At 48.7% G+C, this 19,800-nt stretch overlaps 1 protein-coding gene across 3 annotated transcripts in view; it reads left to right on the forward strand.

Annotated features, from left to right (window-relative positions):
- The window catches only part of LOC134947478 (uncharacterized), a 34,875-nt gene extending 16,105 nt beyond the window's left edge, over positions 1–18,770 (forward strand). For all 3 annotated transcript variants that reach the window (XM_063935558.1, XM_063935559.1, XM_063935557.1), the window contains 6 exons: positions 8,336–8,534; positions 10,223–10,319; positions 14,468–14,639; positions 16,806–16,958; positions 17,258–17,391; positions 18,567–18,770. In XM_063935558.1, coding sequence (XP_063791628.1) covers positions 8,336–8,534; positions 10,223–10,319; positions 14,468–14,639; positions 16,806–16,958; positions 17,258–17,391; positions 18,567–18,626 — 815 coding nt within the window. In that variant the 3' untranslated portion in view covers positions 18,627–18,770. The remainder of the gene's footprint in view (positions 1–8,335; positions 8,535–10,222; positions 10,320–14,467; positions 14,640–16,805; positions 16,959–17,257; positions 17,392–18,566) is intronic.
- Positions 18,771–19,800: the final 1,030 nt, after the last annotated feature.

Genomic DNA, 19,800 nt, shown 5'->3' on the forward strand with positions numbered 1-19,800 from the left:
AAATAGAATTATCGGTAAGTAAATTCTTATTTTCTCTGACGTCCTAGTGGATGCTGGGAACTCCGTAAGGACCATGGGGATTATACCAAAGCTCCCAAACGGGCGGGAGAGTGCGGATGACTCTGCAGCACCGAATGAGAGAACTCCAGGTCCTCCTCAGCCAAGATATCAAATTTGTAGAATTTTACAAACGTATTTGCTCCTGACCAAGTAACTGCTCGGCAAAGTTGTAAAGCCGAGACCCCTCGGGCAGCTGCCCAAGATGAGCCCACCTTCCTTGTGGAGTGGGCATTTTAAGATTTTTGGCTGTGGCAGGCCTGCCACAGAATGTGCAAGCTGAATTGTACTACAAATCCAACGAGCAATCGTCTGCTTAGAAGCAGGAGCACCCAGTTTGTTGGGTGCATACAGGATAAACAGCGAGTCAGATTTTCTGACTCCAGCCGTCCTGGAAACATGTATTTTCAGGGTCCTGACCACGTCAAGCAACTTGGAATCCTCCAAGTCCTTTGTAGCCGCAGGTACCACAATAGGTTGGTTCATGTGAAATGCAGAAACCACCTTAGGTAGAAAATTTGAGGACGAGTCCTCAATTCTGCCCTTTCAGAATGAAATATTAAGTAAGGGCTTTTATATGATAAAGCCGCCAATTCTGACACCCGCCTGGCTGAAACCAGGGCTAACTCGTCACTTCCATGTGAGATATTTTAAGTCCACAGTGGTAAGTGGTTCAAACCAATGTGACTTTAGGAAACTCAACACAACATTGAGATCCCCAAGGTGCCACTGGAGGCACAAAAGGAGACTGTATATGCAGTACCCCTTTTACAAATGTCTGAACTTCAGGCACTGAAGCCAGTTCTTTTTGGAAGAAAATCGACAGGGCCGAAATTTGAACCTTAATGGACCCTAATTTTAGGCCCATAGACAGTCCTGTTTGCAGGAAATGGAGGAAACGACCCAGTTGAAATTCCTCTGTAGGGGCCTTCTTGGCCTCACCCCACGCAACATATTTTCACCAAATGCGGTGATAATGTTTTGCGGTTACGTCTTTCCTGGCCTTGACCAGGGTAGGGATCTTCAGGATCCGGCGTTCAACCGCCATGCCGTCAAACGCAGCCGCGGTAAGTCTTGGAACAGACAAGGCCCTTGCTGGAGCAGGTCCTTTCTTAGAGGTAGAGGCCACGGTTCGTCCGTGAGCATCTCTTGAAGTTCCGGATACCAAGTCCTTCTTGGCCAATCCGGAACCACGAGTATAGTTCTTACTCCTCTCCTTCTTATGATTCTCAGTACTTTTGGTATGAGGGGCAGAGGAGGGAACACATACACTGACTGGTACACCCACGGTGTTACCAGAGCGTCCACCGCTATTGCCTGAGGGTCCCTTGACCTGGCGCAATATCTGTCTAGTTTTTTGTTTAGACGGGACGCCATTATGTCCACCTTTTGTTTTTCCCAACGGTTTACAATCAGGTGGAAGACTTCTGGGTGAAGTCCCCACTCTCCCGGGTGAAGGTCGTGTCTGCTGAGGAAGTCTGCTTCCCAGTTGTCCACTCCCGGAATGAACACTGCTGACAGTGCTATCACATGATTTTCCGCCCAGCGAAAATCCTTGCAGCTTCTGCCATTGCCCTCCTGCTTCTCGTGCCGCCCTGTCTGTTTACGTGGGCGACTGACGTGATGTTGTCCGATTGGATCAATACCGCCTGACCCTGAAGCAGGGGTTTCGCTTGACTTAGGGCATTGTAAATGGCCCTTAGTTCCAGAATGTTTATATGAAGAGATGTCTCCAGGCTTGACCATAAGCCCTGGAAATTCCTTCCCTGTGTGACTGCTCCCCAGCCTCGCAGGCTGGCATCCGTGGCCACCAGGACCCAGTCCCGAATGCCGAATCTGCGGCCCTCTAGAAGATGAGCACTCTGCAACCACCACAGGAGGGATACCCTTGTCCCTGGTGACAGGGTTATCCGCTGAAGCATCTGAAGATGCGACCCGGACCATTTGTCCAGAAGGTTCCACTGTGCGTGGAATCTGCCGAATGGGATTGCTTCGTAGGAAGCCACCATTTTTACCCAGAACCCTTGTGCATTGATGCACTGAGACTTGGTTCGGTTTTAGGAGGTTCCTGACTAGCTCGGATAACTCCCTGGCTTTCTCCTCCGGGAGAAGCACCTTCTTTCTGGACTATGTCCAGAATCATCCCTAGGAACAGAAGACAAGTCGTCGGAACCAGCTGTGATTTTGGAATATTGAAAATCCAATCGTGCTGCCGCAACACTACCTGATATAGTGCTACACCGATCTCCAACTGTTCCCTGGATCTTACCCTTATCAGGGAATCGTCCAAGTAAAGGATAACTAAAATTCCCTTCCTTCGAAGGAATATCATCATTTCGGTCATTACTTCAGTAAAGACCCGGGGTGCCGTGGACCATCCCTACGGCAGCGTCCGAACTGATACAGTTCTGTACCATAACCTGAAATACCCTTGGTGAGAAGGGTAAATTTTGACATGAAGGTAAGCCTCCTTGATGTCCCGAGACATCATGTAGTCCCCTTCTTCCAGGTTTGCAATCACTGCTCTGAGTGACTCAATTTTGAATTTGAACCTCTGTATGCAAGTGTTCAAAGATTTTAGATTTTAAAATCGGTCTCACCGAGCCGTCTGGCTTCGGTACCACAATAGTGTGGAATAATACCCCGTTCCCTGTTGCAGGAGGGGTACCTTGATTATCACCTGCTGGGAATACAGCTTGTGAATGGCTTCCAAAACTGCCTCCCTGTCAGCGGGAGACGTCGGTAAAACAGACTTTTGGAAACGGCGAGGGGAATACGTCTCGAATTCCAATTTGTACCCCTGAAATATCTGAAGGATCCAGGGGTCTACTTGCGAGTGAGCCCACTGCGCACTGAAATTCATTGAGAACGGGACCCCACCGTGCCTGAACTTGTAAAGCCCTAGCGTCATACTGAGGGCTTGGCAGCGGCGGAAAAGGGTTTCTGTTCCTTGGAACTGGCTGATCTCTGCAGCCATTTTCCTCTCCCTCTGTCACGAGCAGAAAAGAGGAACCCTTTTGTCCGCCTGCCAACCAGGACTGCGCCTGATAATACAGCGTCTTATTTTGAGAGGCGACCTGGGGTACATCCCCTCTTTTAAGGCAATACTTCCAAATGCCGTTTTTGGAATCCGCATCACCTGACCACTTTACTGGAATAATTGGACAACGCACTTATACTTGATGCCAGTCGGCAAATATTCCGCTGTGCATCCTGCATATATAGAAATGCATCTTTTAATTGCTCTATAGGCAATAATATACTGTCCTTATCTAGGATATCATATTTTTCCAGTCAGGGAATCCGACCACGCCAACCCAGCACTGCACATCCAGGCTGAGGCGATTGCTGGTCGCAGTATAACACCAGTATGTGTGTAAATACATTTTAGGATACGCTCCTGCTTTCTATCAGCAGGATCCTTAAGGGCGGCCATCTCAGGAGAGGGTAGAGCCCTTGTTTTTACAAGCGTGTGAGCGCTTTATCCACCCTAGGGGGTGTTTCCCAACGCACCCTAACCTCTGGCGGGAAAAGGTATACTGCCAATAACTTTTTAGAAAATATCAATTGTTATCGGGGGGGAAACCCACGCATCATCACACACCTCATTTTATTTCTCAGATTCAGGAAAACTACAGGAAGTTTTTCCTCACCAAACATAATACCCCTTTTTTTGGTGGTATTCATATTATCAGAAAAGTGTAAACTTTTTCCATTGCCTCAATCATGCAATGTGTGGCCCTATTGGAAATCACGGTTGTCTCTTCACCGTCGACACAGGAGTCAGTACCCCTGTCGGCGTCTGTATCTGAGGTAACGGGCGCTTTAGGGCCCCTGCATGAGACGTCTGGACATGCACAAGCTGAGTAGCCGGCTGTCTCATGTCAACCACTGTCTTTTATACAAAGCTGACACTGTCACGCAATTTCAACAGTACATCCACTCAGGTGTCGACCCCCTAGGGGGTGACAACACTATTTCAGACACTCTACTCCATCTCCTCATCATTTTTCTCCTCATACATGTCGACACCAACGTACCGACACACAGCACACACACAGGGAATGCTCTGATAGAGGACAGGACCCCACTAGCCCTTTGGGGAGACAGAGGGAGAGTTTGCCAGCACACACCAGAGCGCTATATATATACAGGGATAACCTTATATAAGTGTTTTTCCCTTTATAGCTGCTGTATTGTTATATACTGCGCCTAATTTGTGCCCCCCTCTCTTTTTTAACCCCTTTCTGTAGTGTAGTGACTGCAGGGGAGAGCCAGGGAGCTTCCCTCCAACTGAGCTGTGAGGGAAAATGGCGCCAGTGTGCTGAGGAGATAGGCTCCGCCCCTTTCTCGGCGTCCTTATCATCCTTTTTCTGTATGTTTTGGCAGGGGTTAAATGCATCCATATAGCCCAGGAGTTATATGTGATGCATTTATTTTAGCCATATAAGGTTTTTTTATCGGTTTATTGCGTCTCAGGGCGCTGCCCCCCCCAGCGCCCTGCACCCTCAGTGACCGGAGTGTGAAGTGTGCTGAGAGCAATGGCGCACAGCTGCGGTGCTGTGCGCTACCTTATCTGAAGACAGGATCGTCTTCTGCCGCCGATTTTTCCGGACCTCTTCGCTCTTCTGGCTCTGTAAGGGGGACGGCGGCGCGGCTCCGGTGACCCATCCAGGCTGAACCTGTGATCGTCCCTCTGGAGCTAATGTCCAGTAGCCTAAGAAGCCCAATCCACTCTGCACGCAGGTGAGTTCGCTTCTTCTCCCCTTAGTCCCTCGATGCAGTGAGCCTGTTGCCAGCAGGTCTCACTGAAAATAATAAACCTAAACTAAAACTTTCACAAAGAGCTCAGGAGAGCCCCTAGTGTGCACCCTTCTCGTCGGGCACAGAAATCTAACTGAGGCTTGGAGGAGGGTCATAGGGGGAGGAGCCAGTGCACACCAGGTGATCCTAAAGCTTTCTTTAGATGTGCCCAGTCTCCTGCGGAGCCGCTATTCCCCATGGTCCTTACGGAGTTCCCAGCATCCACTAGGACGTCAGAGAAACAGGCGTGGAAAAGGCGGGTCCTTTCTGTACAGAGGCAGAGGTAGGGGAAAAAGGCTGCAACAAACAGCAGGTTCCCAGGAGCAAAAGTCCTCCCCCGCTTCTTCCAAGTCCGCCGCATGACGGTGGGGCTCCACAGGCGGAGCCAGGTACGGTGGGGGGCCGCCTCAAAAATTTCAGCGATCAGTGGGCTCGCTCACAGGTGGATCCCTGGATCCTGCAAATAGTATCTCAAGGGTACAAACTGGAATTCGAGGCGTCTCCACCCCACCGGTTCCTAAAATCTGCCTTGCCGATTACTCCTTCAGACAGGGAGGCTGTGCTAGCGGCAATTCACAAGCTGTATTCCCAGCAGGTGATAATCAAGGTGCCCCTACTTCAACAAGGACGGGGTTACTATTCCACACTGTTTGTGGTACCAAAACCGGACGGTTCGGTGAGACCCATTTTAAATTTGAAATCCTTGAACACATACATAAAAAAATTCAAGTTCAAGATGGAATCGCTCAGGGCGGTTATTGCAAGCCTGGACGAGGGGGATTACATGGTATCCCTGGACATCAAGGATGCTTACCTGCATGTCCCCATTTACTATCCTCACCAGGAGTACCTCAGATTTGTGGTACAGGATTGCCATTACCAATTCCAGACGCTGCCGTTTGGACTCTCCACGGCACCGAGGGTGTTTACCAAGGTAATGGCGGAAATGATGATACTCCTTCGAAGAAAGGGAGTTTTAATTATCCCGTTCTTAGACGATCTCCTAATAAAGGCGAGGTCCAAGGAGCAGTTGTTGGTGGGAGTAGCACTATCTCAGGAGGTGCTACACCAGCACGGTTGGATTCTGAATATTCCAAAATCACAGCTGGTTCCGACGACACGTCTACTGTTCCTGGGTATGATTCTGGATACAGTCCAGAAAAAAGTGTTTCTCCCGGAGGAGAAAGCCAAGGAGCTGTCATCTCTAGTCAGAGACCTCCTGAAACCAAAACAGGTATCGGTGCATCACTGCACGCGGGTCCTGGGAAAGATGGTGGCTTCTTACGAAGCAATTCCTTTCGGCAGGTTCCATGCCAGAATCTTTCAGTGGGACCTGTTGGACCAATGGTCCGGATCGCATCTTCAGATGCATCGCCTAATAACCCTGTCTCCACGAACCAGGGTGTCTCTGCTGTGGTGGCTGCAGAGTGCTCATCTTCTAGAGGGCCGCAGATTCGGCATACAGGACTGGGTCCTGATGACCACGGATGCCAGCCTTCGAGGCTGGGGGGCAGTCACACAGGGAAGAAACTTCCAAGGACTATGGTCGAGTCAGGAGACTTCCCTACACATAAATATTCTGGAACTAAGGGCCATTTACAATGCCCTAAGTCAGGCAAAATCCCTGCTTCTACACCAGCCGGTACTGATCCAGTCAGACAACATCACGGCAGTCGCCCATGTAAATCGACAGGGCGCCACAAGAAGCAGGATGGCAATGGCAGAAGCCACAAGGATTCTCCGATGGGCGGAAAATCACGTACTAGCACTGTCAGCAGTGTTCATTCCGGGAGTGGACAACACTCCCGGAATGGGAAGCAGAATGGCCTCTGCTGCTCAGACAGGACCTGCTGCAGCAGGGGCCCTGTCTGTTCCAAGACTTACCGCGGCTGCGTTTGACGGCATGGCGGTTGAACGCCGGATCCTGAAGGAAAAGGGCATTCCGGAGGAAGTCATTCCTACGCTGATTAAAGCCAGTAAAGATGTAACTGCAAAGCATTATCACCGCATATGGCGGAAATATGTTGCTTGGTGTGAGGCCAAAAAGGCCCCAACAGAGGAATTTCAACTAGGTCGATTTCTGCATTTCCTACAAGCTGGAGTGACTATGGGCCTGAAATTAGGCTCCATTAAGGTACAGATCTCGGCTCTGTCGATTTTCTTCCAGAAAGAACTAGCTTCACTACCTGAAGTTCAGACGTTTGTGAAAGGAGTGCTGCATATTCAGCCCCCGTTTGTGCCTCCAGTGGCACCTTGGGATCTCAACGTGGTGTTGAGTTTCTTAAAATCACATTGGTTTGAGCCACTTAAAACCGTGGATCTAAAATATCTCACGTGGAAAGTGGTCATGTTATTGGCCTTGGCTTCAGCCAGGCGTGTGTCAGAATTGGCAGCTTTGTCATGTAAAAGCCCTTATCTGATTTTCCATATGGATAGGGCGGAATTGAGGACTCGTCCCCAGTTTCTCCCTAAGGTGGTATCAGCTTTTCACTTGAACCAACCTATTGTGGTGCCTGCGGCTACTAGGGACTTGGAGGATTCCAAGTTACTGGACGTGTTCAGGGCCTTGAAAATTTATGTTTCCAGGACGGCTAGAGTCAGGAAAACTGACTCGCTATTTATCCTGTATGCACCCAACAAGCTGGGTGCTCCTGCTTCTAAGCAGACTATTGCTCGCTGGATTTGTAGCACAATTCAGCTGGCGCATTCTGCGGCTGGACTGCCGCATCCTAAATCAGTAAAAGCCCATTCCACAAGGAAGGTGGGCTCATCTTGGGCGGCTGCCCGAGGGGTCTCGGCTTTACAACTTTGCCGAGCTGCTACTTGGTCAGGGGCAAACACGTTTGCAAAATTCTACAAATTTGATACCCTGGCTGAGGAGGACCTTGAGTTCTCTCATTCGGTGCTGCAGAGTCATCCGCACTCTCCCGCCCGTTTGGGAGCTTTGGTATAATCCCCATGGTCCTTTCGGAGTTCCCAGCATCCACTAGGACGTCAGAAAAAATAAGATTTTACTCACCGGTAAATCTATTTCTCGTAGTCCGTAGTGGATGCTGGGCGCCCATCCCAAGTGCGGATTGTCTGCAATACTTGTACATAGTTATTGTTAACTAAAGGGTTATTGTTGAGCCATCTGTTGAGAGGCTCCGTTGTTTTCATACTGTTAAACTGGGTATAGTATCACGAGTTATACGGTGTGATTGGTGTGGCTGGTAAGAGTCTTACCCGGGATTCAAAATCCTTCCTTATTATGTCAGCTCGTCCGGGCACAGTGTCCTAACTGAGGCTTGGAGGAGGGTCATAGTGGGAGGAGCCAGTGCACACCAGGTGACCTAAAAGCTTTCTTTAGTTGTGCCCAGTCTCCTGCGGAGCCGCTATTCCCCATGGTCCTTTCGGAGTTCCCAGCATCCACTACGGACTACGAGAAATAGATTTACCGGTGAGTAAAATCTTATTTTCTTCCCTTTCTCTCAAGGAGTGAAGCTAGCTTTCCAAGAGATGCAGCAATCTGCCAGTGAGCAGCGGCTACTGTTTTCTGAGATCTTTAACCGCATCACCTACTTGCATCAGTTTGTGGTGGGAGAATCCAACACCCTCTACTCCTTCCTGTACAACCTGTTGGGCTGCAGTGCGGTCTTCCTGCTGACCTCTACTCAGCGGACTGCTGGGGCCAGGTACCTCCAATACTTTTGCTCTCACCCTTAATTCTAATCTGTAATACTAATACCCTAACCCTTATCCTAATACCGTAATGCTAATACTTTAACCCTCACCCCGAAGGGTCTTGACTCCTTTTGGAGAAAGTGCGCTATATAAACTAAACATTTAGTATTATTAATCCTCACCCCAAACACTAATACCCTAACCCAGGGGTGTCCAAACAGTCGATCGCGATCCGCTGCCCATCCACACGAGGAGAGCGCAGCGCGTGCTTCTCCTGCCTGCCGCCCTACCCCTCAGTCTGGTCTCCGGCAGTGACGGCGGAGTGTATAGCTCAAATCAGGTGCCGGTTCGTTAGCCAATCAGAGCTCGTGGACCGGCGCCTGATTTGGCGCCTGATTTGAGATATACACGCTGCCGTCACCACCGGAGACCAGACTGAGGGGCAGGGCGGCAGGCAGGAGAGGCGCGCGCTGCGCTTTCCACACAGCAGCAAAACGGTGAGCAGCACTATGGGGGCATATCTGGCACTGTGGACACATGGCACAGTGGCGGCATATATGGCACTGTGGGGGCATATCTGTATCTGGCACTGTGGGGTCATATGTGGCACTGTGGGGGCATATCTAGCACTGTGGGCACATGGCACTGTGGGGTCATATCTGGCACTGTGGGCACATGGCACTGTGGGGGCATATCTGTATCTGGCACTGTGGGCTCATACGTGGCACTGTGGGGGCATGTCTAGTACTGTGGGGGTATATGTGTATCTGGTACTGTGGGGTATATGTGTTTGAGGTTTTTACCTGTGGGGGCCAATGTGTTATTTTGTGCGAGACAGTCATTACACTCTGTGCAGCAAGGCTACATCCCTTTTTTTGCTATACCACGCCCACTTTTTTTGTTATGCCACGCCCGCTATTATCACACCTAGGTAGATCACAAAAAAAGAGACGCGGCGGAGGAGCAGGAACGGGGGGAGTGAAGTTTCTTCACTCCCCCCGTCACCCTGCTCCATAGCAGTGTAGGCAAATATGAACGAGATCGTCCACATTGGCCTGCATGCACACGACGGGGCACCAACGATGAACGAGCGCGGGGCCACACATCGTTTATCGCTGGTGCCTCCACACTGAAAGATATGAATGGCATCTCGCTCATTAATGAACGAGATCATTCATATCTTTCAGTAATATCGCCCAGGGTGTAGGGCCTATAACACTCCAACTTTTACCTTTAATTTGAACCCTGATCCTAATACCCTAACACTATTACCCTAACCAAACCCCTAATTCACCTTTACCACATAACCCTAATAACCACACCCTAACAGATCAGACTAGATGGGCCAAATGGTTCTTTCTTTCTTTTCTTTTCTTTTTTCCATCAAATTCTGTGTCCTGGCTCTGACGTGATTCCTCAATGTTATATGTACATACAGCTAGAGATAAATCTCAAACTGTATATATATCTGGCGCTAAAATGCAATGTATGGTAATGATTTACCAGATGGTGATCAGTAAAAATCGTGACCTTTAGGGCTGCTGAGCAAAACAGCTGGTTAGGCTGAACAACTAATTAAAGTACAAAGAAGGAAGAAATGCTCTGCGCACCAAAAATTAATTAATTAATTCCAAGTGATTTTTGGTGCTCAGAGCATTTCTTCCTTCTTTGTGATTCCTCAATGTGACCCTTTCCACAGGCTGATCCTGTTTAGCCTGGTAGCGGCTAACGTCTACACCGAGAGGATGGTCTGTTCGTACATCTTGGGTGGATCCCAGCCCAGCTATGACGAGACGGTGAGGACATCTTCTGGTGTTACATGCTTACAAATGCCAGTTCTAGTTTTCAATACTAGAGAGATGACCCACACATAAGCGGGCACTGGGAATTATTCCATTAAGAGCGCAGCCGCAGGGACAGTAAAACATCCTTGTGTGTTGGGACAATAGCTAAACTCTTGACTGCCTAATATACTAATATACTTCCATGCATTGTGCTTTAATCACCTGTCTGAGTACCTCTGTCTGGAGATTGTGGTGGGAGGAGCAGAACTGGACCATATGATAATCCGTCTAATCAGGTGCAGACTTTCATCATAGGTCATCTCCATTCTCCACGCAATAGATGGGTCTGTAGACAAGCAAAGGCATAAGTGCCCCCAGTGACGTGCGGTGAGGTCAATGGCTGGGGAGGCACTGGCTTCCCCAGTACATCTCCAGTACATGGGATGATGTGCCTGGTGCGGGGCAGCACACGCACTGGTGTCTATACAGCCACTATGTTATAGTAGTACTCAGGAGTCACGCATGGTCTGCTTGGAGCTCAACATTCTATTCCGGCTGCCAGTCCCCATTCCCCGAGTACATGTACTGAGGTCTCCCTTATAGGCACTCTAGATGTGATGGTATGTGACCCCTTATGTGTGTGTATGGGCCATACACTTATGGGTGACTCCAGGGTACTGTCACTGTGCGTACTGTGCAGCGCCTGGTGACAGGCCGGTGCTGCTGAGGAGGAGGAAGGAGGAGGAGAAGGAGAGCACCGGGCTGCACAATGCACTTCCAGCTTACCTCCGCCACTGCCTTCAGGTCCGGCGCCTCTGATTATCTGCACCTTGCTCTCCAGCCTTCCCGGCGCTGCCAGCTGAGGAGTAACGGAGAGCACCGGGCGCCAGGCAGTGGCGGAACAAGCAAGCGGTGGGCCCAGGTGCGACAAAATGCTTTGGGCCCCCCCCCCATCCAAGTCCACCCCGGGGGCAGTGCGCGCCGTAGGCGCGCGCAAAAATACATAGTGGCGTGGCTTCGTGGGGAAGGGGTGTGGCCACAAAATAATACCAACACAGTAGTCTCCATTATTCAAATTACGCCGCACAGTAGCACCACTACACCAGGTAGAGACCCTTTTACACCTTACAGCGAACAGATTCCTCTTTTTACACATTACAGCAGACAGCGTGCCCTTTTTACACATAACGGCAGACAGCGTGCCCTTTTTACACATAACGGCAGACCGCGTGCCCTTGTTACACATTACGGTAGACAGCGTGCCCTTTTTACACATTACGGTAGACAGCGTGCCCTTGTTACACATTACGGCAGACAGCGTGCCCTTGTTACACATTACGGCAGACAGCGTCCCCATTTTTACACATTACGGTAGGCAGATTCCTCCTTTTTACACATAGCAGCAGGCAGATTCCCCATTTTTACACATAGCGTCAGGCAGCCCCCCTTTTTTACACATTACGGCAGGCAGATTCCCCATTTTTACACATAGCGTCGGGCAGATTACCCCTTTTTACACATTACGGCAGACCGCGTGCCCTTGTTACACATTACGGCAGACCGCGTGCCCTTGTTACACATTACGGCAGACCGCGTGCCCTTGTTACACATTACGGCAGACAGCGTGCCCTTTTTACACATTACGGCAGACAGCGTGCCCTTGTTACACATTACGGCAGACAGCGTCCCCATTTTTACACATTACGGCAGGCAGATTCCCCTTTTTACACATAGTGGCAGGCAGTCCCCCATTTTTACACATTGCCTCGGGCAGATTACCCCTTTTTACACATAGCGGCAGGCAGTCCCCCATTTTTACACATTGCGGCAGGTAGTCCCCCCTTTTTACACATTGCGGCAGGCAGTCCCCCCTTTTTACACATTGCGGCAGGCAGTCCCCCCTTTTTACACATTGCGGCAGGTAGTCCCCCCTTTTTACACAGTGCGGCAGGCAGTCCCCCCTTTTTACACATTGCGGCAGGTAGTCCCCCCTTTTTACACAGTGCGGCAGGCAGTCCCCCCTTTTTACACAGTGCGGCAGGCAGTCCCCCCTTTTTACACAGTGCGGCAGGCAGTCCCCCCTTTTTACACATTGCGGCAGGTAGTCCCCCCTTTTTACACATTGCGGCAGGCAGTCCCCCCTTTTTACACATTGCGGCAGGCAGTCCCCCCTTTTTACACATTGCGGCAGGTAGTCCCCCCTTTTTACACAGTGCGGCAGGCAGTCCCCCCTTTTTACACATTGCGGCAGGTAGTCCCCCCTTTTTACACATTGCGGCAGGCAGGCACAAGAAAGAAAGAAGGAAAGAAAAAGAAAGAAAGAAAGAAAGAAAGAAAGAAGAATTATACTTACCCTCAGGCTCCTCGGTGCAGCTGCGTCAGACGACGATTCCCGGGCAGTAGAGAATGAGGAGGAGGGAGCCGGAGCCTGAGGACGGAGCCGCAGCAGCGCTTTGTTACTGGTGGAGGCGCTGCTGCCCCTCTGCTTCCCTATAGGCTGTTCTCGGAAGACAGCCTATAGGGAAGCAGAGGAGCAGCAGCAGCAGCGCCTCCACCAGTAACAAAGCGCTGCTGCGGCTCCGTCCTCCGGCTCCCTCCTCCTTCCCCCGTCTGTACCGCTGCTCAGCTCCTATCTCCGGGCGGCTGTGCGCTGCGGGCAGCGGTTGCCTGCAGCGCACAGCGGCATGTAATGAGTCAGTTTGACTCATTACATGCTTGGGCCCCTGGACAGAGGCGGGCCCCAGTGCAGTGCACTGCCTGCACTGCCGGTAGTTCCGCCTCTGGCGCCAGGGATGTATCTATTGGCCTGTGCGCCCCTGGCAAAGTAAGGAACTGGTGCCCCCCATGTTACAAATAGGGACAGCGCACAGAGAAAAAGGGGCATGGTCTTGTGGGGAAGAGACATGGCCACAGAATAGTACCCCCAATTAAAATTACGCCACACAGTAGTGCCCCTTATTCACATCACAGCATACAGTAGTCCCCTTATTCACATTACACCACACAGTAGTCCCCTTATTCACATTACACCACACAGTAGTCCCCTTATTCACATTACACCACACAGTAGTCCCCTTAATCACATTATACTACACAGTAGTCCCCTTATTTGCATTACTCCACGCAGTAGTAGCCGTTACTCACATTACACTGCATAGTAGTGTTCTTTATTCATATTACACAACACAGTAGTACCCCTTATACACATTACACCACACACTATAGCCCCTTATTCACATTACACCACACAGTAGTACCCCTTATACATGTTAAGCCACACACAGGAATAAATCCCCCACGAGGGAGCTGCAGTCCGCATCGTCTGCAGCTAAGATTTGGCATCATTGATCCCTATGTAAAATGGATCTTCAAATGTACATGGGCTTATAAGACCAGAAGCATAAAATAATTAGAAGAACTGCCTTGAGTCATTCTTTTTCTAAAATCATATTTACACTTAAAACCAGTTTTACATAGTTATGAACATTAACAAAATTCTCACTGCTACTCTAATGCGTTGCAGGTAAACAATGATCAGGACCACCTCCTACTGAAGATGCAATCTAGAACATCTAATAAAGTAGCAATCTGACATGTCATTCTACAGTGCCCACAGGCAAGGGCGTAGCTACCATAGGTGCAGGTACTGCAGTTGCTATCGGACCCAAAGCTGAAAGAAGCCTGCTTTCCCTGTCACAGTTACATGTGTTTATATACATTTTACACGGCACTGCCTCCCCTGACTGCGCGTCCCTGAGTGCCCTCTGATTTGCTCTCCCAAGCAGCTGAAGGAGTTGGTTATTGATAACCTCAACCAGTCTTTTAAAATAGGTACACACTGTACAATAATCTCAACCTCAGTCTCCCGTAATCGTGCAGTGTATATGTATATGCATTCTGTATAATCTGACTATATGCAAATTCAACTTGGTGTGGCAGAAAACCGGTTACTTAAAAAAACCTTAGTGTGTAGCTCAGATATTGGGGTCTTCCCAAAAATTGTACAGTGTGCACCTAGCTTTAATCACGGGGCGAGGTCATAGTGGAAAACCTTCAGCTCCGAGAAGAGCGATACTGCCGGCAATGGCTTTTCATGCTGTTTAGTTTTGTTTCTTTTGTGTGTTTGTGACCTCGGCCTTTACCATCTTCTCTCTCCCAAGGAGAATGTCGCATTCTGGGTGGGAATATCACGGAAAATCTCCATTTCACTTGGGCTGCTGGTTCTCCTTTACTTCTCTGTGACGTATCGGGATGTACAGCGCCAGAGCCTGGAGGTGCTGCGGGGACTGCAGGAGACTAAAGCAGAGCTGCAGAGCATTCTACAAGAGGCAGGTATTGTACTTATGGTCGTTGTCTTACCATTTAGCCTAATAAATTGTCATCTTAATTGCAAGAACTTCTTCAGTAACGTGATGTTGGTTGAATTATGCAAAGTCGATTTTTTTTTTTTTTTTTTTTCCCTTTCTGATACTGAACAATATAATACTTAAGGTGTGAAATATCATTATTGTCTGGGACACAACAACATATTGCAGTGCAAACAAAACTTGCTGTGTGTACCCAATCCCATGTGTGCTCTGGCTATTTTAACCTTTTCCTATTGGTGAAGAGTGCACCCGGTGACTGTGCTTAAATCATGCACTGATGCGGACAGTGGGGGTCATTCCGAGTTGATCGCTCGCTAGCTGTTTTTAGCAGCCATGCGAACGCACAGTCGCCGCCAACAGGGGGAGTGTATTTTAGCCTTGCAAGTGTGCGATCGCATGTGTAGCAGAGCTGTACAAAAACATTTTGTGCAGTTTCTGAGTAGCTCTGAACTTACTCAGCCCTTGCGATCACTTCAGCCTGTCCGGGGCCGGAATTGGCATCAAACGCCAGCAAACGCTTGGACACGCCTGCGTTTTTTCAAACACTCCCAGAAAACAGTCAGTTGACACCCACAAACGCCTTCTTCCTGTCAGTCTCCTTGTGATCGGGTGTGCGAATGGATTCTTCATAAAATCCATCGCACCGCAACGATCCGCTTTGTAGCCTTACGACGTGCCTGCACATTGCGGTACATACACAGTTCTGACCTGATCGCAGCAAAAAAAACTAGCGTGCGATCAGGTCGGAATGACCCCCTGTATTCCTAAAGTACGGTAACCCACAAAGTGATATAAAATGGAAAATCAACTATAAATGAAATATCTTTTTAAATTTGCCCCACAAAAAAATTGGGTTGGATTATGAATAAAGAAATGACAGAATTGAATATAAAGAACTTGCATAAATAAATGAATAATACAGCTAACTGTTATTATCACTTAACTGAAAATGTTTCCCTTCAAAGCTATTCATAAAATATATATTGTTTATTCATTTAAAATAGTTTAAAATGTATTTATTAAAATATTATGCACATCTGCAGAATGGATCTCTTCGTCAAAAACTGGGGGGCACAGTGGGGTGGCATGGTCGCACGTAATCTGACCGTGCCAATAAGGTAGTTAATAAATTAAAATAATTATCTAAAAATAGAACCATAAAATGACTAAATTGTGGCTGTAGGAGGAGGCATATAATAATTAGAGAAAACCAGTGGCCTGCATTTACCATCCAATGCCTAATACTTGGTATATGCAAATCAATATTAGGAACGGAATACCCCAAAAACGGTAATACATGATGTCAACCAAAAGGGTGGTCTTCAGTTTGCCGGCTGTCGGGATCCCAATGCACAGTATACCGGCATACCGACACTTTCTCTCCCTCTTGGGGGTCCACGACTCGCAAGGGGCTCATTTGTGCTCGTCACGCTGTCGGTATGCCGGCGGTCGAGATTCCGGCACCGGTATGCTGGTCGCCGGGAGCCCGGCCGCCGGCATACAATACTACACCCACCCAGAATACTGTAATCCAATAGATGTTAGTGCACAATGGGAATGAGTGGACCAGCCTCCCTTCTAAGGAATTTTTCAGTCTGGCGTGGAAGTTGTAGTTCTTGCGGTTAGATCGCATATAGAGGTCTATTCATGTACAAACTGAAATGGCTACGGCTAATTACCAGTATATATCTCATCATATCAATGCGATGTACAGGAGTGTTATATAGCCTCTCAGTGGGGATCTATTCATGTAGCAGTAATAACAGGGCTTTCGTCCGCTTCGTCCTTTTCACAGAAGGGTTTACCATGGAGAAATCTCAGGTTTGTCCAGCTGTGCCCCCTAGTGTAGAAATAATTTTGGGGGGCTGTCTCATAATTGGGGCATTAATCTGGATTTGCAGTATGTTGGGAGGTTTTGCACTGAGGACTGTCCACGCGTTTTGGAGACATCCGATGTTGGGCTTTATGCGTAACTTCTGCAAAAGCTTCTGTGGCCTCACGTGAGATCCACTATGGTAAAATCGAAGTCACTGAACTCTATTTAAGTGTTTCCCATGGTGGAGTCACAATCTTCCCTAGTTATGAGAATTACCCAATGAAGCAACGCGTTTTACTGTATTTTTTTTTGCAGAGAAGCTTCTTAACAAGCCCAGCTGTGGTCAAGACGAGATTCTGCTGAAGGAAGACTTGTTGTTCGGGGATTCTGGAATTACTGAGTCCTCTGTTATTCAGGAGCATTCCATTCAGGCTAGCCTGCTGGACTCTGTATGCAGTGTACAGCTTGGTATGTAATATCCTTGAGGGGCATGGAGCCCACAATATTCTAGCTACGCCCCTGAAAAGAACTGTTTGAAAAAATAACAGGAGCTAGTTGGTTGGCACTTTATCTCTCTCTCTCTCCTTAATCTCTCTCCAAGGCTTGGTAATAGACCCCTTTATCTCTCTCCACTTTATCACTTTCCAATGCAGAGTGCATCTGCCCCTGGTTCACATACTGCAGAGCAGAGCATCATTGCTGGCTAATGAGTATGTGCCCTAAAGCCGTTTTCTTCATGTATATTTGTTTTATTGCCCCTTCTACAGAGACGCAGATCACAAGCACTCCAAAAAGAAGGGTCCGTTCCAGGTCCCGTTCCAGGTCCCGCAGTGTTAGTCACAGGAGGAGCGTCAGACCCTCAGAGCCAGCTGTGTACAATATTGCGGTCACCCAGCCAGAGGTAGGTGTGGCGTGCAGGCAGGAGAGAAGTGCACTAGTCTCACCTTGCCAATTAGGACTGTTCAGTAATTCAGCACTTACATCGCCAGCTTAACACAGGCTACACTTGTTATATTTATGGTGCTGGGTAGAGTGTAACCTGTGATATTATTAATACAGCGCGCACATATTCCGCATCGCTTTTACAGAGTATATTTCGTTCCCATACGTCCCTGCCCCAGTGGCGCTTACAATTTATGCGGCCTATGTACTAAGCCTTGTAGAGAGATAAAGTACCAGTCCATCAGGTCCTAACTGCCGTGTGTTTAAAAAAAAATTACAGGAGATGATTGGTAGTTTATCTCTCTCCAAGGCTTGGTACAGAGACCCCTATATTCCCTATCAGATATACACACACATACACAATAGGGTTCTTATTCTTATCAGAAGCCAATTAACCTAACCGTATGTATGGTTTTTTTTTATATTGCACCTGCGGGGAAACGGGAACACCCAGAGAAAACCCAGGAAAGGGAGGGCTGGGATTCTGCAGAAACAGAGGTCATGTTCCCAGCTCTGCTGCTTATTGCTGCTGAAACCTGCTGCTTGGCTGATGTGTGACTCTGAGGATCCGCGCTTGGACATTTATCTCAGAGGTCGTACTGTCCATGGTGGGGCTTGCTTTACAATCAGGCCTGCTAGTGTGGTCACCAAATAACTGCATGCACAGACCGGTATATGGTAATCTAGTAGTTATGCACCCAATCTCCGCCGGCTGCCACCCACGTCTCACCCGCCCCTTTCCAGCCTGCTCTCCGCCCTCCCTCTTATGCTTTCTGCCCCTTATTCCATCCTACTCCCCACCCCCTCCAATCCTGTTATGGATACTTGCCCTCCTCCATTCCTGGTCCTCTTCTCTCCCAGGGTGTGCCCGCAGTGGGAGATGGGGTGTGTGCTGTGCACGCTAGGTGTGACCTGCACACGCCCCCTGGCTGCGATTAGGTCATCATGCAAACGTTTGTGATGTCCTCATTTAATTGTCAGGAATAGTGTTGGCTTATGGCTCTGTGTATGAGTGCTTAGGGACTGCTGGAGTTGTCACTAATATAATGAACACTAGCACATGGCAGCAGGTATATGCTTCCAGTATTTATTCTTGTGTTGTTATGTATTAATCTTTGCACCTGTTTCCTTTAGGCTCCACGGTACAGCCTGCGCAGCAATGCCTCCGTCAGCAGCCCCTTGTCAGCTCTGTAGACGCAGTGTTCTGGAGAAGCCGGTCTGGTCTTCCATGTAATAGTGTGGCCATGGCATTCTGCACCCCCGGGAAACCAAGATTGAAATATTTAGTATATTTATTTTTATTGGATTTGTTTAATAAATGTTTGTACGCTGCTTACACGTTACAGCATCATTCCTCTATTGTACAGTAATGTCTGTGTAGTTGTACTGCTAAGCTGCACCATCTACTATTTGTGCAATGTACCATATTACACCAAAGGGAGTTATAAATAACCAAGGGCCATATAATAAATGATGCCACACAAGGAAACCTGACATGCACGCCAGGTCATCAGGCTCCACCACACAAGATCATCTCTATGTAACGTTATACCCTGTAATCATACTTGTCTACTGACTCCTGGTTTTTCGGGTAGTCCCCCCTGCACCCACATCTCCTGCATACCATCCGCTCCCTAGTGCAGCAGGCAGGATGAGGAATTACACCTGGGAATTACCACTCTGTATGGTGAAGGCGGAGCTAAATGATGCAAAACTGCACCATTTAGACAGGAGCTGATTGGCTGGTCATTTATCTCTCTCCTCTTTATCTCTCTCCAAGCTTTGATGAATCTCCTCCTCTGGCCCTATGGAATCAATATCGCCAGGACAGCTCTTCCGAGCCTCCATGCTCCCCTGCACCGGGTGATCATATTCTGTGTATGCGGGTACACAGTCTGGTGGCCACTCACGCTCTGTGTCCTATCACAACTATCCCATTACGGCCAGCATCTTCGCAGGGACAGACCCCTATTAGAGGTTTCTAGAAACATTCTGACCAATGAGAAGTAAGATGGTGCAGGTATCTCAGACAATGCCACACAGTATCCTCCATGTCTTCTCCATCCTGGCCCCGTATGTCTTTGTGTTTTGCACCCATGGATGATACTTTGAGGCTGTTACACAATTTAACTTTGAGGCCACCGTGTCTAGTTACACCCCTGCCTGTCCCCCTTGCTCTGTAATGATTGCAGGAAGAGTGACAGTAATTACCTGCGCACCTCCCTGCAGCGCTGTGATTGGCCTGCTCCCCGATACCTACTCTACGCAGGCTGCCAGTCATCACACCGCTAACACACTGGCCTGGTACAGATATGGAAGTAGTTCCGGCATATGCTGTACATGGAAAGAATGCATAGATTTGTTTCTA

The sequence above is a fragment of the Pseudophryne corroboree genome, chromosome 8 (assembly GCF_028390025.1).
Source record: "Pseudophryne corroboree isolate aPseCor3 chromosome 8, aPseCor3.hap2, whole genome shotgun sequence".
Lineage (NCBI taxonomy): Eukaryota > Metazoa > Chordata > Amphibia > Anura > Myobatrachidae > Pseudophryne > Pseudophryne corroboree.